The sequence below is a fragment of the Dermacentor variabilis genome, chromosome 9 (assembly GCF_050947875.1).
Source record: "Dermacentor variabilis isolate Ectoservices chromosome 9, ASM5094787v1, whole genome shotgun sequence".
Lineage (NCBI taxonomy): Eukaryota > Metazoa > Arthropoda > Arachnida > Ixodida > Ixodidae > Dermacentor > Dermacentor variabilis.
Window position 1 is genome coordinate 50974140 of NC_134576.1, and position 23915 is coordinate 50998054.

The 23915-nt window shown below is 46.5% G+C and overlaps 1 protein-coding gene across 1 annotated transcript in view; it reads left to right on the plus strand.

Annotated features, from left to right (window-relative positions):
- The window catches only part of LOC142592671 (uncharacterized), a 473797-nt gene that overhangs the window by 80615 nt on the left and 369267 nt on the right, over positions 1–23915 (plus strand). The window contains exon 2 of the mRNA XM_075704237.1: positions 6549–6733. Within this exon, the coding sequence (XP_075560352.1) occupies positions 6726–6733 (8 nt within the window). The 5' untranslated portion in view covers positions 6549–6725. The remainder of the gene's footprint in view (positions 1–6548; positions 6734–23915) is intronic.

Genomic DNA, 23915 nt, shown 5'->3' on the forward strand with positions numbered 1-23915 from the left:
GTATGCTGATGATATCACGATCTGGGCCACCGAAGGCAACTTAGGGAACATGGAGGAGAGCCTGCAAGCAGCAGCACGGGTAGTGGATCGCTACGCGGAGCACTGCGGCCTCCAATGTGCACCAGCAAAGTCAGAATTTGTTCACTTTAGGGCTTCCCCTAAGGATAATACAAACGTCCACTTATCCCTCGGCAGTGGCCCCATCCACGAGTCTAAGGAAATTAGAATTCTGGGACTCTTCGTACGCCATCAGCGAAAGTTCCGCACAACACTTCAAAAGCTCCAGAAGATTGGAGACCAGGTGGGTCGAATGATCCGCCGTGTCTCCAATAAGAGAGGAGGGTTACGAAGCAAGGATATGGTGCGGCTCTCTCACGCTTCGTAACTAGCCGCATCCTGTATTCAGTAGCCTACCTCCACTTGCGGACCATGAAGACAGGTTAAAGGTTATCCTCCGCAAAATGATGAAAAGGGCTCTTGATCTCCCGGTATCCACTTCCAACGGACGACTTTTCGATCTTGGAATGGTCAACACCTTCCAGGAGCTCAAAGAAGCTCATCTAGCAAATCAATACACAAGGTTAGCCCAAACACGATCGGACCAACTACTTCTGGCTCGACAACACATCCAACACGATTTTCACATACAAGAAAGAGTCAGACTGCCAGAACTATGGAGACGCGCCATTCGAGTTCTACCCCTTCCAACCAAGATGGATAGAGAAGACCATATTGGACGCCGCCAAGGTAGGGCGGAAGCTTTGGAGCGTCACTATAGCAACAAACACGGTTTCCTATGTAGATGTCGCTGGGCCAAGCCACGGGGTATGGTATACAGCAGCAATCATACGTCAGGGAACTCAGGTGGATGGGCTCACTGTTGGTGCACCAGGTACAACACAAGCAGAGGAGGTAGCAATCGCCCTAGCTGCCTCGGACTCTAATTCTAAATATATTATTACGGATTCGCGTGGCGCATGTCGTAATTACGATGCTGGTTGGGTCACCCTATTGGCCGAGCGAATACTGAGAAACTGCAGCAAGGATGTCGATCCCACCCCCCGCTGTATAGTTTGGACTCCTGGCCATCAGGGCCTTCAAGGGAAGGAAGCTGCTGATGCGGCAGCCCGAGCACTCACTCACGGGGCGTCCCCTTTGGCCCCTGACGTCCTCGAACAAGAAGGCGGAACACTCTTAACTTTCAAAGACATTTCTACCTATTATAAGGATAGCCATCGCCGGTACCCAGCCCCAGGTTACGGGACTGGGGAAAGCGAACGAATCCGTTACACCAACATGCTGTGCCCGGCAGTTTTGAAACATTTTGATCCTGCGGTCACTGGCAGGTGCCAACACTGTGGCGAGGTGGCTGAGACTTATCACATAGTGTGGGCCTGCCAGCAAAATTCGGATCTCACACCCCACCCCGACCCTGCCCGAGAGGACTGCGAGGCGGCCCTGCTTGGTTGCTCAGACCTTCAGGCCCAAAAGGCCTTGGTCAAGAGGGCCAGGCTGGCCGATTCGATGATAGTCCGGGACCCCACCTAGTATGTAGGGCTTCTGCGCGAGTTCACACCTCTCTCTCTCTCTCTCAATAAATGCATTCCACCACCAATGGCGTGCATTATGCAAATTTATCAGGACGCTATTGCGAAAATTGGCGTCATCTGTGCACATGTTGTTCAAAAAGTCCGGAAACTCACGGGTTTTTGTCAGGACCCTATTCGAGAAATCTACACGATTCTACAGGTTACGATCTTTTAAGCATTGGTGCTGGTTAAGGTAGTACGGGTGAAACGCCGTCATTTAGAATCCTCCATACTGATGACACGGACATTGATACCTTGTCGGCCACGTCCCGCACGCTAGCATGACAGTTTGAGGCCATAAATTCTAGAACATCCGTGCGTAGGCTAGGACTCAAAGATGCATGCGTCCGCCGCTGTATCTTTAAGTTGCTGGTTTGTCTCAGGTTTTCATAAATTCTGATGATAGTCGATGCGTTTAATCTAACGCCACACTTTCATGATATATATATATATATATATATATATATATATATATATATATATATATATATATATATATATATATATAATACGGCCATCCTCTTGACATTTGCAGAGCCCAATCCGAGGATCATATTTACCTTCTGCTCATTAGAGTAAGACACTGTACTGTGCACTGACATTGTCAATTCGCTTTTGTGGTGATAGGTTTTGTTGCAAAAAAAAAAAAAAAATCGGTAGACTTTATCTACTCTAAGAGAACAGCTATCACAGCTTGCTTCCAACTAACACCAAACACGACATGTAACTTCAGCCGGGGCGCGCTCGAACAGACTCAGAGGGAGTCTGTTCGAGGGTGCTGCTTTATGATGCGGGTGGGAGCGCAACCACGTGGTATTCTCCATATTTCGCGATGTTTATTGATTCGTCAAAAAAGAAAATTAGTATGGAATTAGTACGTCGCTGAAAATACCAGTTTGATGTCCCTTGGCTGTGCCTATGAATGCGTCACACTCACTTTATTTAGGATAGTACGTCTCGTGTTATATAATCATTTCACTTACCTAATTAAATTTCAGTAACGAAAAAGTTACTGAGAGCTGCTCCACTGTACTGGAAACAATATGCACTAGGTTTTCTTCCGAGTAACGCATTGCTCATTTCTTAAATCTTGGCGCATGTAACTAATATGGACACCGTGTATATATTTATGACCTTTGCATGAAACTGACGTTTCTATCCCGAAATATGTTGTAAATTAATGACGTTTTTTTTTCATGAGTCGTTAGCATAGCTTACTGGAAAGAGAAGCAGTACTGAGGCAACATTCACGTGCATTTCACAGGCCATTGATAAGGTCGGTCGAAGGGGTCACTGAAGTCTGTAGGTTTTTTTTTCAGCTTCAATAAAGTATGAAAAGCAATTTGAAGCATGGTGAACACAAAGCAACATATTCACTCTCTATGCACGGCTATCCATACCTTTAGAAATAATTTTTACTTTGCTGCCTCCATCTTTTTCAAAAATATCATAAACATTGTGCTTTTTGTATAAATTTAATGTGTATGTGCATGGTCTTTACAGTGGACATTTATAACCATGTTGACGCGAGAAAATACGGATGAGGCAGCTGCCGCTAGTGGTCTTCTGCTGCGCGCGTCCTCCTATTGTCAGGATTTGGAGAAATGAAGCGAAGGTATGAATTAAAAGCAGTGCATGTCCACCCCAACAATGATGCAGTAAGCTAATAGCCCCAGTAAAATTTCATGTCACAAAAAAGAAACGTCAAACATTGTGGGTGACAAAGCTCTGGTAATGGCACTTTAGGTGTGTGTGTAGGGGGGGGTTCAGCCGCCCCCCCCCCCCCTGGTAACTACGGTGGGGACTCTGATCCCATAAACCCCGGTAGTCGGCGCCTAGGGAGGCTGGTATCATGTATAGTTAGTTGTTGTTCCTTTTCAGTGCCAAGCGCCGTAAATTAACACAAAGCCGATCACAATGGTATCAGTGAGCCTTAAAGCAACACTTTTTATTTATATAGAAAAGAAATCGCACGATTCGCGTAAGCTAGCTGGAAAGCATTTTGCCTGAATACATGTAACCAAATTGCTTTAAATACACGTCTTGCAAGCTTGCAATGTCAAAGTTCTGAATAGCGGTCCCACATTCCTGCAGTCTCTTGTTCTGTACTGCAATAATGCGTAACAGTGCTTGTAAACGCTATACACGTGATTTTTCCGTGCTGTGGGAGAACCGAACGTAGCACAGTGTTTAAATCTCCCTACGGGGGGTGGTGGTGGTGGGGGGCATGTTGCATTACAGATGCCGAGAAGTTTTTTTTTTTTACCTGCGCTGTTGTTTGCCGCGAATTCTTTCACCATTGGGAAGTGGTATGCAATCGTACGAATGGTTTGCCAGTGTTCTTGAAGAACGGAATGCAGCTGCAAAGTTAAGGACAGCAGGTATGCTACTCGTCATATGGAGACGTAATCTCAAATAGGCGGTGTATTGCAGGGTTTTAGATATATTGACACGTGTACTTGTTTGTCTTTATCGGGCGACATGTTTCACCGCCTAACAAATGTCAACGCGCAGGACTCGCCTGCATGTATCGGAAGTTTCTGGAATGTTATCGATGCTTCCATCCGCTGTCTGTGACCGAACCTTGTGTAATCTGATTGCATGTGTGCGCGACGCTAATAATGTAGAACTTTGTGGAATGCACGCGGGTCCCAGCGATTACTATGGGACATTCGACGACTGATGTATAAAAGCCGACGTGCTTGACCCACTGATCAGATTTTCGGCGATCGCCGACTGTGTTCGCCGCTGTTGCCGTTCTTTGAGTGTAGCCTGTTTTTGAGGGCACAAGTTCGCCCAATAAAACGCTGGTTTCGTCTTTCCCAGTTTGGCTGCTTTCTTCACTATCACTAACCCGGGACTATATATATATATATATATATATATATCGTCGTCACGCCATCGTCGCCGTACCACCGTCGTCGATCCATCGACCTCGTATTCGTCATTTTATCATACTCATGCTGTCTGCATTCAATCGTGATTACGCAGCCACTATCATGCCATCTTTGTCATTGTGTCGTCGTGACACAGAAGCTAGCATGCCAGCAAGGGACATTGTTGTCACTGCCGCTTCTTCATCCGGTTGTCGTCACACAATCTGGTTGCCCTCATCGTCACGTCATCGTACAGTCGTGATATAATCGTACTCAAGTCGTTGTCACAGCATCTCCCTAATTCACTAATCGATATCGAATGTCTTGATGCCATCGTCGTTACACGCCTTTGTCGATCGCTCGATCGATTTCTGCTGTCAGTTTCTGCACTGTCAAGTTTCTGCACTGTCACTGCGTCAACGTCATGCATATCATCGTCATGCCTCCATATTCATGCGCGACCTTGGCAAGCTAGGGCCATAGTAAAGTGGGTCGACATTGCAGTATGTGGCATTTAGGCGAAGTAATGATGGTGTCAAAATTGCTACTGCACGTAGATAATAAATGTCACTACAGGAATGTGGTCTGTCGCTACATTTCTCGTTTGCTATTCGCATTATCGTTAACAGCCATCGCAGGATGAGTTCTGCGTAATTTCTTTATAACGGCATCACTCCGCCTCCGCGGGAGCCTGAAAAATGTGTTGATATTATTATGCTACGAGGTGGCGCTCACGCGAGCTAAACTCCTTTTGTCCAGGAAAGTAGGGTATAGTTGAATTTTGGCGCAACCGAATTAAGTGATGTTCCCTGGATGGGAGCTGGCGACCTCGTGCTGCTAACTCCGGCAGGATTGGCCAAGAATCGGATAGTTCATAGTAAAGTGTAATATGTCAAAATTTTATTGTAGGTAAGCTGTAATGGAAACATAGAGTGCAGAGCCTGCATAATCTTTTGAAACGGAAAATTACGCCATACCATAAAGCAAAAACAATTCAAGTTCGATTTCTGTGATAGAAGAGGAGGCCAAAAATATTTGTATTCGGAGATTAAATTTCTTTGATGCTAAAAGAAAATTTTGGATGGCTGCGCTAGCCTTCCGTCGCTATGCCCAAACGTACAGGCACAGAAAGAAAGCTTATATTGAGGAATTAAATCTAATACGAGAAGGCGTGTTTCTAGGGTACGATTTCTTAAGCTAATAAATCGCCGACAAGAAATTAAAAAAAAATGTTCTGTGGTTTCATCTTCCTTACTCACATGACGAATCGGTGACAAATCGGTGAAGTTGCCAGGCCAGCCCTGTATAAATCTTAAAAGAAGGTACACAACAGCGAAGCCTACTAATAGGTACTACAATTTTTCTATATTGGCAAAGAGTGCTTTTACAGCGGTTGAATAAGTATTTGAAAGGCGAGGAACTTGTTATAGATGGCACAGACAAGTCTCGCATTATCATTTGCCTCTCAAATCTTGGAGCTATGATTAAGGCTGATGTAGGGAGAATTTAGATGGCTGGGCCAGCTAGCGACGCTTTCGCCCATGAATCAGCCGTTTTATTTAGAACTAGGCCTGTATGCCAAGGTACCCAGACTAAATGGATATTAGTTAAGTCTTCAGGTACTAAGGATTTCAGCACTCGCAGAACCCGAGATTCATTAGGTGTGGTGATTGTAGTACACAAGGTTAAAGAATCAGTAACAATGATTACATAATCTATTGTTGTGCTTAATTTATGAAGGGCCGGTACTACCGCAGAAAATTCTGCAAGGAATATTGGCACAATGTCCGGAAGGCGCAGGGAAAATGATAAATAGGGCTGAATATACCAATGCCACAATTTTCTCGGTTCTGCGTGGCATCAGTCGCACAGACGACGACGACGAAGCGGAAATTTGGGGCGGTGCAGCGCATTCCGATCTGAGCGTGGCAGGTGCGCGTGGCAGCATTCGGAAGAACGCGACCAGCGTGGCACACGAGCGAGAAGATTGGGTCCCGGGCGCGGCGGCAGCCGGGCTTCCTGGCCCACGCTCACTTCGAGCTCCCACTTGGACCGATGCTCAAGAGGTCCTTCCTTTGTCCAGGAACTGGCAAACGTGAACACGGGTCGGCAAAGCGTCTCCAGCACTGTGGCCAAGCTCCAGCATCGAGCTCGAGATTGCACCAGCGTCGGTCGACGCTGCCTGGACGACACTAGATCAGCATCGACTATTTGCATCTACGGCTGCAAGACCCACACAGGCCCTCGTCCTCCTGGTCGTATGATCAGGTAAGGTCTTTGCAATGGCAGTTATATAGGTTTCCCAGGGGGTTCTCGTAAAGGGCTTGGTTATTCTAGTCTGCGTTCTATGATTCGCTTTTGCTTGTCGTTTCGAGAATGTTTTTAATGCAATGCATTATTACCCGAATGCACTCCCTTGCGGGTGTCTTGCTGTTTAACTGCGCGAATCTCGCTGATAGTGCAGCTATCTCGTTTTCTTTGACGATTCATCTGTTATAGCCGTCTAAAGTGGGGTGCGTGCCACAGGCGCGATTGCGTATGGGAACTGCAGCCACTGGATAAGTGTCGCGTGGCTTTAGCTTGCTTTGTCTTGCCATACCTTGTAATTTTAATTATTCTCGGTCTTACTCTAAATATCAGAACTGCAGCATATACCCCGGCCTAATCGTTCGCTGCACAACATTTACATAATAAAACCGTTGACTACAATTCATGGCTGATTCTCATTATTTCATTAACTATACTTGCCTCTGTTACATTTTGGTTCGCTTCTCATCGCAAAAAGAGCATCATTTTTTTTCTTTATTACCTACATTTATGAAGCACCATCAAACTGAGATGACCAGACTTGTCGCGGCTGTGGACCAGGACATCTAAGTTAGATAACAAATAAATCATGCGCCGCTCTAAAGGACATTTACAGTTTCTATGAATGACTCTTTGTGACACGTAACTAATACCTCACGTTTGTTAGCTTTGACTAATCTAGAAAATTCTTACGAAAATTTCATTTGTTATTGGCACTCCGTTACGCACTTGTAAGCTGACACGCTTCGGTATTCTTGAACTTACTGTTTTGAAAAATTATGTAGAACGTCTTCGGGTCCTAAAAAATATTTTTGAAACTTAGCTTTCTTCGGGAAATGCAGGCGATTTCGTTCAGACAATTCAGCCGTTGCCCGCGTGCCACGCTTTGTGGTGTTGGCGCTGATGTAAGCGTGCTGTGTTTCGCATGACAGGGGGACTGTTGAGGCCGCTTTAGAGTCCGACGTAGCATTGACGCGCGCGCACGCTCGGCAGGCCGACGCCACGCCAGCCAAAGCGCCGATGTATCGGGCGTCCATCGGGGTTCCCCAGCTACAGCAGGCGCGAGATGCGACATGCATGGCTCCATCCCGCACGGGCCTCGGTCACTCAAAATTCACCGCGTCCGCGTCTCGCCGCTCGCGGTGGCGCGTTCCCTTGCACATTGCAGCGACCTAGCAGTCTCGTGTTCATCCTGAAACGCCTAGTTTTGTATGAAATGCTCACGCGTCTAGGGGGTGCGGCGCACGACGTGGACTATAGAAGGGCGAGTTTTCGCGTAGCGGTAATAAGACGAAGCTGACATCGCCAACCTTCGCCGACGCTGGTTCACGCGCAAGGTGCGTCGGACTGTAAGGTGGTCTTTACGCGTATAGCCAAGTTTTTCTACATAGCCATTAATTGAATTATGCGGTTTTGCGTGCCAGAACCATGATCTGATTACGAGGCACACCGTAGTGGGTGACTCCGGAAACTTAGATCGCCTCGGGCTCTTTAATGTGCACATTAATGAAATGACACGGGTGTTTTCGCATTTCGCCCCGTCGAAATGATTTCGATCCCGCAACCTCGTGGTTAGCAGCTCAACACCATAGCCACTAAGCAACCACGGGGGGGCGGGGGGGGGGCACACAGCCATGGTACCAGGCAGTTCGGAGTGCATTTATTATTCCCCAATCCCAAAGGCCGAGAGGGCGTGCCGTCAGGGCTCCGGCGCCCCAAGGGGGGGGGGGGGGGTGAAGGGGCTGTTTTGGGAGATGTTGTTTACTTCGGGGGCAGCTGCGTACGGCGCGCCTGATGCGTGAGGCCCTGTCTTGAAAGGGATCAGCGGTCGGTACAGATTGTAGGTATACTGAGGTTTAATAGCTTCGTATGCACTATGCTCTCTGCGCTTAGTCCGCATTGGAGCGAGAAGCAGCATGAAGGGCCAGTCGCTCACCAGTGCTGCTGTTCTTCCTCACACATGCGTTTTGACAACGAGCGCCCGCGGTCATCCAGTGAGATAAGTTGTTTCTGTGTGCGCGAGTCATACCATGCTCGTTAATTCGGTTAATAAGCGTATGTTTACAAGTGTACCCAACCGATAATACAAGTACTTCTTATAGCTGCCTAATAAATTGCTATCAAAATCGATGATTTGAGTTTCTGACAAAAATGTGCAACTTATTGTACTGAGTGGAAGAAACGGTAATGGTTCTTGCGTTGTTTCTCGATATCTTCCGCCATGCAGGCTTTGTGCTAATTTTTCCTTGCGTGGTGCAGACCACGATCGTCAAATGTCGCAATCGAAACATTTGTAACGTGGTAAGTGTAACAGCGATGAAATTGTCACACAAGCTCTTCTTGTTGTGCGAACTATCTTAGAAACGAACATTTTGTCCACTCGACAGTAGCCGATTATGCACAAAAAACTTATACTGGTTTTCCATAAAGAAAGCTTCGCTGCAGAAGAAATATCCATATTGGTGCGAGACTCGAATGCATAAATATTTGTATGCCTACCCAACGAGAAATTTGTCCATCTGCAGGTAGGACGAATGCAATGACTCATACCCCCCTAAACTATGGCGCATACCCCCGCAGTAGGGTTTCTGTGGTCGGAGTACGAGTGTTCCACCTCCTAGGCATCTTCGCTGTAAAAAGAATGAACACCTTCCTGCTAGAGCCCATGACGATCGTAAGGCGCACTAACAAATGAAAGTTTATTGAACAAGACGAGTAAATGCTAGCTGACACGCAATAAATCGAAGTTACACAAAAAGAAGCAAGAACTGATATGTGTCCATACAGATCCCAAAAGAAAGCGCATCCGTCACTGAAAGTTTCACGTAATAGTTCTGCGGAAACCCGCAAGGTGGAGAGAAGTAATTATTAAAAGGAAAATAAGACATCCGCCTGTTCGTAGCAGTTGCTACAAAGGATACCCCTACGGGTTACTCGGAAGAAAAGCCTCGCCGTTGACAAAGCTTCGTCCTGGTCCAGGACGTCTCTCCACCTTGCGTGTTTCCGTCAAATTCTTGCCTTTGCTTCGAGTTGTCGACAATTCGACTTCGTCCTGCCATCTGATAACCGCCTGGTTAGCTCAGATGGTAGAGCGGCTGCCCCAAATAGGCCGTGGTTCCGGGTTCGAGTCCCGGACCAGGACAATTTTTCTTCAACTGCGAGGCTTTCCTTTTGAGAAAACCGTATGGGTTTTCTCTGTAGCAATTGCTACGAACGGGTGGATGTCTGATTTTCCATTTAATAACTACTTGTCTCCACCTTGCATGTTTCCGGACAAATATTACGTCAAACGTTCTTGCCTTTTCTTCTCGGCCTGCCATCTTCTAGGTGTCTGGTTAGCTCAAATGGTAGAGCGGCTGCCCCGGAAAGGCGGTGGTCCCGGGTTCGAGTCACGGACAAGGGCGAATTTTTCTTTCTAGGAACCCGTATGATACTCTTTCGTAGAAGTTGCGACGAACGGATGGATATGGGATGTTTCCTTCATTAACCTCGGAAAGTGTATAAGAGGCTATGCTGAAACAAGATTCTCCCAGTGTCTTTGCATATACAGCTTCGTAATTTCTCTAGGCAGCCGATGTGCACAGAATGCTAGCTTCTTCCTGTAAGATGTACTCTCGACACCTGAGCGTGCATTATAGAAGCTAGCATTCTGTGCAGATAGGCTGCCTAGAGAAATTATGGAAGCTGTAGACCTAAAAACATCCGGAGAACCTTGTCAGCATGGCCTCCGTTGGAAATGGATTAATTTTCTGTCAGGAAACACACATTGTCATACTTCTTCTTTTTGTGTATGTTTGGTTTATTGCGTGTCAGCCAGCATTTACTCGGAGTGTACATTAAATTTTCGGTTGTTAGATCATCTTGGTTTTTCTAGTTCAATCCTATGTGTTCTCCGGTGCCGTTTACAGCCAAGCTATTTTTGTTTTGCACTGCAACGAGTCACTTTATTGGCCCTTGAGATGCTTCTGTGTACCTCATATAATTTTTAATTTGGCCGATGTTGCAAGAGCGTACCGTGTGAAGCAGTAAGAACATGGTACGCTAACTCCTAATTAAAAGATTTGTCGTGAAAATGCAGTGATTTATAAAGGTTAGGAGAAATCAGCACAGCAAGGAAACCTGATAAAACTAATGCTTGATAAAAGCAAACCTAATTAAAAACAGAAAAGAGAGTAAGTACAAACAAATATACAAGTCCAGGGAAAAAGAGAACATTATGATACTGTGCATGCGGGGACCTGGAACATGTTGCTGGAAGAGTGTGCTTGCATAAGCAGCTGTCAGTCTGTCTATTGGAATAAGAACAGTGTTTCTTGAAAGAAGCTAGCATGCACGATTGGCGATTGTAATGAATTTTTTCCTGCATAGAAATTTTTCGGTATTTTCTTTCTGCACCGTTTTTATTTGTGTTTGCTTGCACCAAGCACCAATTTTTATCTACCGTTCAAAGCTGTCTGTTTGTTTTCATCTAAACTGTACACATTTTTGCAATGAACCTTCGTTGGAAGTTAGCGCTCATCTGTTTCTAGTGTCACACTGTTGATACTGCTTCATTCTATGCACCCTTGCAACATTTGTGTGTGTGTGTGGGGGGGGGGTGAATTAGGGCATTGGCCGGTGGTATCGGTCTTCTACTGTGTAGCCCCATGAATTAACTATGGTGCAACAGAAATACAATGGACAAGAACGAAGTGTACACACAGAGCGCTTCGTTCTCGTCTGTTATCAATCTGTTGCGCTTTAGTTAATAATGGATACACAGCCGTAATAATGAATACACAAACTATCCCGTAGTTTAATTTTTGGCCATGTGCTTGCAAATCGCGGGTCAATCTCCTGATTTTCCTGGCAATCTCGTGTGATGTGCAGGCCCAGACAGCTTCTGGTGAATACACACAGGTGTGCAGGGTGTTGTAGTCTGCAAATTTACACTGCAAGTGCTACTTCGATTCCTTTCAGTTCAGCTTTTCTAGGTGTAGGGTAACCTGCAATGGTTCTCGCTTGTATGGGGTTTAATATTATGTAGTGCCGTACTACTGCTACACTGCTATTGCCACATCAGTGTACTATGTCTGATTTTTGCTTGCATCTTCATGATTAGCAACCTCCTCTGTGTTCTTGGCAGTTGCATATAGTCTCCTGGCCTAATTGCTTCCCCCATACTACACGGTATGGGCCTGTTTTGTTTTATGTTCAGTTGCTCCTGAAGGGAGGGGTAGTCGACTTTGCACCTCATATGCTACCTGACATATTACTTAAGTACCAGGTTCGGAGCTCTTCAGGCAAAGAAATTGTGCTGCAGGCTGCAGCTCTAGTGTCTAGGTGCTTGTTCGTTTGCTCTTTCTCGCAGAGGTCTTCAAGCATGGTAAAGTTGAAAAGACCTGCCATTACCCGATGCCTGTATTCGATGAGTTCTCTTTTTTGTGCGCTGCTGGTAATTGATACCGTGCAACACTTTGTACACAAACACAGCATCTGCCATTTTCCATAGTATCTGCTTGTCCACCCCCCATTATTTCAAGAATATTCTTTTCACCGGGTGTAGAATTTGCGTCCAGGCCTGGCATAATTGTTTCACCCACGTGGTGGCTCTGTGGTCATAGTCTTAAACTAGCTGAACATTTGTGAAAGTTGACTTGCGGGTGTGTTTGTCCAGCTATGTGGAGCACTGTGTGTGAACTGGTGTAATTGTTGATTCTAGCTTACTTATCAGAAAGCGAGTCCAAACTGGCAAGAAAGTCTGCAGTGTTGTCGAGAGCTTGTTGCATCATTCTTCATTTCTGTACAAGATAGCTTTCCCACATACAGTAGTACTTCTTGTAGTATGCCTTTGTTGTTGGGGTGGGCGGGCCAAATGTACCTCCAACTCTCACCTGGAATTTTCTGTCTTTTCAAAAGTTGCCGTTGAATTTAAGTGCTCTACCAGAAATTTTCTTGCTCATAGTTCCTCTTATTAGAGTAGCATGACGTACTGCTCTTAAAAGCACTGTTTTTATTCTTTCATAAGCGGTATTACAAAATGCCTTGTAATAAAGTTTATGCTGCTTATGGCCCACTCATTTCTGCCAGAAGGGAGAAGTCTTGAAAAAGGTTTTCCTTGCGCTGTGTGCATGCTGTAGTATGAGCATTCATGTCTTGACACTTATACATGCCTGATCATACTTATTTGTGCAGTGCTGTTGAACAATACATTTTGCAAGGAATGTTTACACACTCGAAGTATAAGAAAGAAAACTGTGCCCTTTGCTTTCGATTGGTGATAGATTTATCATAAGGATGTCCCTCTATGCAACAGTATTTGGAAGTTTAAAAATTCAATAAATGGTGAACTAAATCTAACTGCAAGAGCTCTTTTTTCACATTTTCTCACATAAAAATGCCGCTGCCATGGCTGATAATTGAATTCCTCACCTTGTGTTAGCAGCCACTGTGGCGGGTGAATAAATTTTATTTTTCTTGTCGGCATGTAGGTAAAACTCGGAATAAGTTTGTCATTGAAAAAAGCAGTTTTTGATCCTTTATTGCATATGTGATCACAAACTTATTAGAAGCTCTTATTAGAAACCTGTAAGGTATGGATATTTCTGCAGACTTGATCAGCTGTTAACGTACAAGGACAGTTTTTACTTAAACGATTCAAAGATATACCGGAAGGGAAGTAACTTCCTGACTTCACTGCACACTTTTGATTACCTTTTCTTTAACGTGTGATCTTCTACTGTTTCATCTCCACAAGAACAGGCTGTTTGCCTGCTTTTCGCGTTGTTGCATACACGATGGTGCAAGAGGGTACGTTGTCACTGTTGTACTATAGCAAACAAATAATTTACTTAATTTACTATCTGTAGTGTTAATTACCATTCAAAGCAAATGTTAATACAGGTGCAGTTTGGATACAAACTCCGCAAGATGTTCAATGTATATTGGATTCTGTGCAAGAAAAAGCATCTCTAAAGAAGAGATGCATGTGAACGTAGTTGAAATATTCGAAAACAAATTAATGACGCTGTTTATTCAAGCCACGGAGTTAATGCGTAGAAAATGTCGTAGAACATAAAATACGAAAGCCTACACGTTCGGTCTGTCAAATTTAAGTGGGGTAAGTTAACCTTTCAAGATGCACCGGGAAATTCACGCTTGAAAACAGACAAGAAAATACAACAGAACGGCGCCGTGTTGAGCACAACATTGAAACTTCGAGTATTTTGCTGTCTTGTCATTTGCCCTTGCCGACGTTGAAATTACCTAAGCTGCTCCGTACACGCGGTTTTTGTATGCTATTCAACAAAAGAAAATTATGAAGACACGAAAAGGCCACGTCGTCTCGTGGCAACTCGCTAAGGTGTACGAAGCAAACGTGAAAATGGGATGTGTTTGCTGCGTAGTGTGCCAACCAACGCATAGAAATGGGAGAATGGAATCTGTGGCACAAGTTTATTCTCCCTTCGCCTACGTACCGAATTCAGCAACCCATGTCTCCGCGTATTGCACTTGTTGAGCGACACGCCATCTTCCAAAACAAACCGGCGAATTAGCTCTCCTCGCAATTTCGACGGAAGATCACAGCGATCGCTGCCACTGCGCAACCAACTGACTGGTCACAGCCGAAAATCGGGGGATTGGCACTGCGATTGCGATTTTCGTCGCAAACGACGGAAATTACACTTCCTGTGCGACGGAAATCGCATCATGTGAAACAGACGTTCCTCGTTCGCTTGCTTCTCGGCTTCCGACAGACACCGCCGATTTGAACAGGTGGCCATTGACAGTTACGCCTGCCAAAATTCTGCCACTTTCGCCAGGAAGCCAAAGCATAGAAAGCGACAGCCAGCTCTCGTACTACGGGATGAGGAACGCCATTGGCGCCGCATTTCGACAAAGCGAATAGAAACGGTCGGCGTACGCAGCTTCAGCTGTACCGTCCCTTCCGCCCAGATCACTGCATTGGTTACACAGCTGCACGAGAGTGTTTATGCGCACAATGCCCTCGGCAGAAACAGGAGTTGGTAACATCTACAGCTCCACTGTGCTGTAGATATTACTGAGCAGAGTGTGAAAGTCCGTGTATGCTTGCTTTAGTTGCTCGAGTGGCAGAGCGCACTGCGTGTCTTATTTTTTGCCCAGACGCCTCTTCATTTGCCCCTCTTTCCCGGGCATTGTGCTGGCCTTGGATCGACATCAGTTCGAATCGCTCGCGTGTTACTCGCGCGCGTTTCTCTCTTTCTAATTATTATTGTACGGGCATAACACGTGCTAATGAAGCCTAGCGCAAGGGCCAAGGCAATGAACTCTGCCTCAACCCTGTCTTATGGCGAAAGCATAAGGTCGTTTTAGCAGAACGTTGCTTAGGCTTCGCTCCGCACACATTTAAGGCTCTCCTATTCGTGCAAAGAATGCACTGATTTCGCTTATCTACCAAGCGCGTCTCCCAGAGTCGCCAGTGACGTGCTCTCGGCTTGGCTGTAAAACCACAGAGAAAGCAACTAGACGCACCCTGACGCTTCGCTGAATGGGGTTCCTAGCAGAACGTGGGCAGCGTTCTACGTTCCGCTCCCGCTATGAGATTTGTGTGCGTCCGTGTTCCGGGCAGCATTCTTCTGAGCGGCTGTATGTAAATTCTTATGATACACTGGTCTGAGCTGAGCGGAGTGTAAATTCTCTGCTAAAACTGTCGATTATATGCTCCATTACGCGAACAACCGTCGGCATAGACGGCGTCACCGAAAGACTGCACCAAAATGGCCCTTGGCGCGAATCATAGGAACACATCACAACATGCCCGGGTTGGCGTCAAATCTCTAAGGGAACTTCCTGTAAACAAATGAAAGGCTTTCGGAAGGAAATTTGGTAACTTTACTTCTGGGTGGGAATCGAAGCATGGTCTCCAGGATGCCAGACCAGCACGCTTCCCCGACGCCATGGCAGCTCCATTGTTTTCGCTCACTGTAAAGGTGTGCCTATTGCCTGCGTCATTGCGCGCCTGACGGTGCCGCCAATGGGTAGGAGGTGGCGCCACGTCATGAGTTATTTAAATGAATATATAAAACAGGAACCCGGCAGAGACACTTGACTGCTTATGTGTTGGAATGCGAAAGGATTTATGCCCTATGGTAAAATGTTTCTTTCCGCACAACTCGCCAGCTCAGACCCGAAGGTGCAGAAGGCTCTTCTTGGTCATGTTCGGCTAGCGGCAGAAGCCAGTGGAGCCCTGGACTTGGGGCACCACTCATCAAGCTCCTAATCCCCTATCCCCATTTCCCCAATTCAATAAAGTTATTCTCTCTCTCTCTCTCTTTCCGCGCGTTCCTTGACTGAGCAAGTTCTCGGCTGCGTTCTAACTGCGTCTCGCTGAGGGCAAATGAAAACGCGCCGAGCGCCTCTGCACGCTCGCTTGTGTGCGAAGAGTCGATAACTCGAAGGACCGCTCAGCCGTATTCCATTGGACATTAATGCTTTTGATTACATATTCTACTTATGCCCTCAAGACGGCGTCACCTCCTCCTCCTCATTCATTGGTCGCGCCATCACCTGCCCAGTGACGCACTCACTAAGCCGCAGTGGCTGCAACGGGACGTGTTTAATGACGCACGCATTTGTAGGCGCACATGTAGCCAAACGAATTCGTGGAGCCGCCGTAGTGTCGGTGAAGCGTGCTCCTCTTGCACTCCAGAGACCCGGGTCCGATTCCAACCCTGCTCAAACTTACTAAACATTCTTTTAAAAGGCACAGTTTGGTGCCATCGTTCGGTCACGTCGACTACACGGATAGATTTTCGGGTAATGGGGCATATAATGCTTTTGTATATATGCATAAAAAATGGTAGATGCCACGCCCTGTGAGAATCCGTGTTATTTGAAGGAGTGTGGGGGAAGCCTACCAAAGCGGAAAATGTACGCTGAGAAATGCTCGTCATTTAAAAGATTTAATGTGGAATTGGTCCCCGCTGAAGGATCCTTTGAATTATGAACCCCTTCGAGGACAAGCGAGCGCGCTCAGACGCTTGGCGCGTTTTGATTGGGCCTCACCAAAGCGCAGGCGGAAAGCAGGCGAGAGCTTCCGCGGACAAGGAACGCAGCAAAAGGAAAAAAAAAGCATAATGGCTATAAGGATTTAAGCATTTCCCACAAGTAAGCAGTCTGAAGTGTCCTTGCCGATTTTTGTTAGGGGCACGAGCATCGAGTGGCACTCTGGTTTCTTGGCAACACTTCAGGTTCGCCTCCTGAGACCACGGACGAATTTCAACATAGACAAAAGAAGAAAAAAAGGAGATTGGACAGTACAAAATTAACGCGTTTCTTTATAGATATAATATCAGAGCATAAGTTGCGTTACTGAAGTGTCTGGATAAATAAATATAGATAAACATGTAATTACAAATCGCTAATTACCGCACACCAAAGCACGGAATTGTAGTTTAGAGGCCTGCAACGTGAGCACGACTTTGGCGAAATTCCTAAAACCCAGAAGTAGAACGAGGAAGTAGTAACGTCACCGTAGAAGTCGCACAAAGAAGGTGGCGTGATATTTAGCCAGCTAATTAATGCAAAACAATTACTTCAGAGTTCGGTTCGTGCGCTGTGTTTGGTTAAAGTTGATCTAAAGAACAGCGATGCCGAGGTGCGATTGCCACTAAGAGACACCTAAGTCAAAGGTTAGAGCCGTCTTCTTTTTTTTGAGGCGCAAGCCTTTCTAGGCTCGTGATGTTTGTGTGAGCAGAGCTGACCGCCGGTGTGCCCGCCGAAGGGTCATCACGCCATATGAAGACAGAGAAAAGGCATACTAAAGAATGAAAAATGATTGATAGCGAGAGTTAGTGCATGGTAACGTTGTAATAGAGATCGGTAGAGGTTAATGACTAGTAATGACTAATAACGACTACTAATTACTTATAATCACTACTGATGACTTCGAAATGCCTAACGACGGTTTGTGATGAGTATCATTGATTAGGAATGACGAATTGTCTAGTAACGAGTAGTAATGACCGAAGTGACTATCATGACTTGTAATGACGTTGAATGACTACGAAATGACCAATATGTCTAACGACGGCTCGTAATGGCCACAATCGATTACAAAGGCTTACTATTGAGCAGTACGGACTATAATGATTGAAATGACCAATATTTCTATCCACTTGTAACGGCTACAATTGCTTAGAAATGACTGAAAATGCTTAGTAATGACCAGTAATGACTAATCATTACAGAAATGACTTAATGACTACCAATGACTATATGACCAACATGTGTAACGACTGCTTGTAATGACCGTAATTGATTACAAATGACTAAATATGCATAGTAGTGAGCAAAAATGGCTAAAAGAAAGAAGAAAAAGAGAAGAGGCAGAGAGGAACGGACGAATGATGAGCGGAGGAAGAGTACGTTTTCGCAATGACCTCTTAAGAACGATCTTAAGAGACCCTGTATTTTTCTGTTCACGTGCTTCGATTCCGCAATTCCAATCATTCCGCCCAAACGCGGTTGCGGTGCTCCCTGAACAATTGTTCTTTTTCGCATATTCAGGCTTCGAGAGTCTGTAAACGCAGCGGCCACGCATTGCCAACAGCAAACTCGTTGGCATTGCCGTTTTCCATTGTTCAGGCACAAGGCCAGTGCGAAAAGTTTTGTTCTCTGAATTGCGTCGCTCCACCGCAGCTGTTGCGCAAAAGTTGGCCGCTGCGTCTGGAATCCCAGGGAGCTCGCAGCATGGGGAACGATGCTTTCGGCGCTGGTGATCTTCGCCTACCTTCGTCTTTGTTTTTAGCGTGCTGTTGTTATTAGCCAAGAACCAGCACCAACTCTCTCAGCTTTCTATGCTCTTCGGGTTTAGTCGATCACGCGCGCACCGCCGCCTATTGCGATCCGGTGAGAGGAGACATTTCAGCAACCACTTGGCTTCTGCCCCGCATTCTCCAAGAGTGAGCCACCGTAGCCGTGCGTGAGCAGGACTGAATACGTTTTGGCCTCATTCAAAGACACCCTATTGCGCCCTGTACACCACTGCACATGGGAAAAAACTGTTACTGCTAAAGACACCAAAGACGCTTTATTGGGCGCCGGGATAACAGCGATGGAGTCGTCAGCCCATGCTTGGATGGTTACTCCCTGAAGCATGGGAAGATCGAGCAGGCCATGGATGTTCCACAACGATGGAGATAAAGGGGTGTCGGCGCGCACCTCTTCCGCGCGAGAACGGTAAGGGACCGAGCGGTCTAACAAGAAGGTGCGCAAAAGACGTTATGGGTTGAATGGGCAAGACCTCTCACGAAGGAACTTGAGGACTAGAGGGTGCCACACGCAATCGAAGGCACCCTGAATGTCCGAGACCCGAAGAAGCGGAAATCTAGATGATTTCAAATGAAGATGGCGTGTTTTCAATGCAGCTAAAGCGTGGTCCGAGCTCCGGCCACTTCTGAAGCGGTACATGGTTGGGATGCAGAAAGTCATGGGAGTGGATGAAGTAATACATTCTGGAATTTAGGCAACACTCACTATAAGACTATGCCGAGTATCTATTTGATGCAGATCAGTCTGTAGGAAGTCGGGTCCGTAAAGAGTTGGTTGGGCTTGGGGATGAAAATGACTGGTGCACTCTGTCAGCCTCGAGGGTAGTAACCGAAAGCTAAAGCAGTTTTGAAAAGGAAAAGGAGGAAGGAAGGATTAAATTTGAAGAGGGCCATGAGAGTGAGCGGCACGATGTTGTCTAGCCCCGGTGAGGAGCGCAATGCAGTGGTCTACAGGACCGTGTGGAACTCGTGCAACCTGAACTTCACGTCCAGCACGGCTGTCTCATGCGTACTTCTTGACGACCAATTGCCTAATTGAAACCTGGTGGGGACTGTGTCCAGAGGGTCATCGTCCCCCGGAACTTGGGTTTTCAACAGAAGGGCCCCCGACTACAAGTGTGATTTCATGGCGTGACCGTAGTTTCCAGTGACGACTGGCAGATTGTGCGGTGAACGATTTTTGTTAGATGACGATCGAAAAGGTTGAGCGAAAAGTGGCTTACGAGGGCAGGCGTGCTCGCTCAACATAGCGTACAATGCGATAGCTCACGATTGCAGTCACGTGGTTTTATTTCATATATCGCATGGTTTCTTCAAACGCCAGAAAAATCATCACGCAGCGTGCACGTTGCCACAAAAAGTTGGATCGGTCGTTTTGAAATGTTTTCTAGAACGTAAGGAAAGGCAGTTGTTCCTAAAGGGATCATTAAAAATTTTGCATAACTCATCTTAGTTTACTATTTAAGCGCAATGTAATAAAGTACTGTAAGGAGCGCCACATGTCGGCAAACCATATGCCGTTGTTTTCATTCAGCGGCGGCTAACCACTTTTTTAATATCGCCGGGACAAGTTACGTAAAGCAAGCTGTATATGTATGTCATTTACACTCATCTTAAGCAGAAACACCCTTGCTCCCAAATGGAGGATGCCAACGATGTAAGCGCCCTACACTCAAAAAAGTTGCACCTGCTGGGGTGTATCTTGTCCCACAATAAGTCATCTCCCTTGCTTGTGTTCGCTTTCTTGAAAACTCAGCGCTCGGTACTTTCCTGTTGAGAATACTGAGTCACGCGTACAACGCGCAAGTCGTTTGTGACTTGGAAGTACCGTGCTCGCAGCGTTAAAGAAAGGAAAATTATTGTTTGTCCCATGAATTTTGTAGTGTACTCTAGCTTTTGTCGTTTCTGGTTTATTTTGAATTTCCTCCCCATTCGTCTCAGTAGGTGAACCGGAAGCGCTCGTGCCTCCAAAAGAATAACAATGAAATCCTGTGGTTTATATACCTGAAAATACATCAAAGAACTTTCATTTTACTGTGCCAGCCACAAAGCATACATTCACACAACGTATACACGGTGAGCTTACACGCCTCCAAATCTCGCATAGCTTCTGGCATTTCATATACCAGCTGATCATGATGCCGTTCGATATCGGCACATCTTTTGAAGTCAGGAGCACAGTCAAATCTCCTGCAGTGCGAACGATGCTTGTTTGTACTGCATTGAACTAGCCGCGTTCATGTAACGTCGGAAGCATTAATTCACTGCAGCGTAAAAACGGAACAGCCATCATTTGCTGGATCGAAAACTTAACTGTATTAAATTCTTCGAACACATACCAGAATGTTTATTGGTTCGCTGATGTGATGTGGGATTCGTGGACTTGGAAATGAGGCCTTTTTTGGCACAATTTTTGTTAACAACGTGTTGTATAATTGCTTATTTGGGTTATCAAACTTCCTATGCAGGAAGAGATCTGGACTGGCCCGTATTATCCACGTGCATCCTCTACGGACTTCTTTTTGGTCCGGAAATCAGTTATCTACGTCAGAGTGGGTAAGTATGTCACCTTAACCTCTCAGTATCACAATAAGAAAACCAACGCTCTTCAAATATCTACTAAATCACGCAAGCATGTTTGTTTTCCCGAGTGGTTGCTTCAACGAACAAATGATGGAAGTTTCGCCGGAAAGGCGAACCACCGATTCCGATAGAAATTTAGCAGATAGCTATACGAAATATGGATAGTCGCGTTATCGGCGCGTAAGGCTGTAAACGAATAACTAAATTAACAAGCATGCGCAGGCAAACATCTCACTCACTGACAAACCGCTTGAGTGAGGATGTGCGTCAGCAGCAGCGAGCGAATTGACCTTCAGCTGCCTCACTCCAGCGCGAACTAAACGGCGTGGCCAAAGCGCACACGAAGGTATGAGCACTCGGCGCGCACTTTTGTCTCCATTTCAGTTCCCTCTCAAGATAAGGTCCATGCGGACGCTCAGTATGCCGCAGCTGCTCGAGTCGACAGCCCCCCCCCCCCATTCCTCCCTCTCTCCCCGATGCCTTGCTCGTGACGGAACACGGGGCGCTTCCTGCCTCACTTTGCACCCTTGCGCCCGCGATGTTGAGCCGCCATCGTCCGCTCACCCTCGCACGCTTTCAATCGCACATTAAGAATACGGGGTGAAGCGACGATGTTATCGCTCTTCGACTTCATACCGAACATCACGGTGACGCGCCTTCACAAATGCGCCTGGAGTGTCCATTTTTTCATCTCGCAGTAGTAACTGCGGGAAACTCGCAAACAGCTCCACAACCGCGAAACAAGTGAGCGCATCAGATGACCCGGAATGTAGCAGCGACGGTAGAGTGGGGCACCGTTCGCGCATGCGAAGTTGGTTCCATGCTGCAGTAGCGTGGAAGCCCCCGCGAGGAGGAGGCGAGCGGATAGCCAGAGACACTTAAGAAAAAATAAAACCAATAAGAAATCGCCGCTCAAGCACTCCGTACAGATGGTTAACCAGCAAAGCTGAAACTTGCGGACCCGGTGTTTATCACTGGGTTAACCCCGATGGTTCATTAAACGACGGTTTGGTAGACTGCCGGATCCTTGGTACGCAGTTGCTGCTTGCGGTTGGCTGCACGAGCCTTTTCTCTTGCCCGTGCTGCAGCGTCGGCACGGCGTAGACGAGTTAGTTCCCGGTTCTGCCCGCCGTGTTACTGATCGAAAACTGCATGCTTCTCAGGAGTATGACCATATATGACCATATGTATGACCCGGAGAGACACTGCTGCGCGCGCACTCGGCTGCGACGGAGAGGAATGACGTCACCACTGGCGCAGCCAACCGCGCGCCTTTCTCTTTTTTCGCGCATGCGCATGGAGTTGCACCAGCGTACAGGCGAGGGAGAGGGCGGCGCCTAACTTCCGACTGTTTATTTCGCGACATCCAGGACAACTTTTATAGCAAATGAAAGGAAAAAGCAATAATCAAGAGACACCCGTAGCTTCGCGCCAGAAGCGTGCAGCGGGGAAGCCTTGCTTAGCTTCCAGGAGGATGGCCAACAAAACTGATTTTTTTTTCTGAATAGTCGGAGACTGCCCCGTTTTGAAAGGAATAGAAGATGGCTGCCCGCCGATTGCTCTCGCGCTATAGCTACTGATAGCGGCCGTGGAATATGGATTTATTTGCGTATGATAAACATTATAACGTTATCGAGCACTGTCGGCGCGTATGCGGCATCAATGTGCCAACTTTTCTTTGCCGAGGATTCATTCTGGTGGCATTTGCAGCGTTGCCTTGCAAGCAGCTGCGATTTTTGACCAGCCACCGCCATCTAAGTAAGGGGAAGCCACCACCGTCTTCATTCGGTTATTTCAGTGTGCTTGGTTCGGCTCCATCGAAACCCTCTCCACTTGAGTGTGCTACTTGCCTCTTGCCAGCCCATTCAATAAGGAAACACACTAAACGTAGGCAACGATATTCGCTTTGAAAACAAAGTGACCTCCTATAGAGGGCTAGCGCATTTGATTGGGATTTTCAAACAACGGATCGGGTTACCAACTAATGCTTGCCTCGGTAATTACGTAAATCTGACGGCAGGAAGTTGGAGTAAAAAGAGATTGGATATTTACGTATTTTGCGTTAATTTAAGCCATACAATCTATCAGTTAGCGGCGAATGAACATCGTCAGTATTGCGTCCAAGCCACCCTGTGAGACTCGCGTGACCATTGGTGTAAATGCCGCGTAACACGGACAGCTTCACACATCTAGGCGACACATTACGAGTTCCAATGTTTAAGTACTTTCTAACCTCTTAGGTTCAAAATTGCCCAGATCAGTGTTTCACCTGTGTTGACATAAAACAGTATCAGCACATACATATGATTACTCCCCTATAAGGTGGCTGTATCTAGCTCTTTACCCTATATTTCAAGCCAGTGTAGCTGCTTTCAGCTACATCAGTGGCCTTATCTGGGTAAATCTTGCTACAGGTACGAATAATACATGAACTTATTCACTAACTTGTACAACGTTCTCGAAGACTCAGTTTTTTCGTTGAAATGGGTATTTCACTCCAGTTTTCAAAATTTCCTTCAATTGTTGCATATCGTCATGCATTTAGCCTTGTCTCGCGTATTTGAGCGAATGCTGAAGGAAGGAAGCAAATCAACTTTATTTGAGGTGCTGCAGGCCACGAGAGCTTTGGGCTCTCATGGAGTAGGCGTCTCCCACGACGAAACCGGGAGGTTTCGTCGTGGGAGACGTGGGAGACGTGGCGTCGTGGACCTTCTGGGCGGCCCTGAGTTGGGGAGCGAGTTCTTCGCTCCGGATTGCTTCTTCAAACT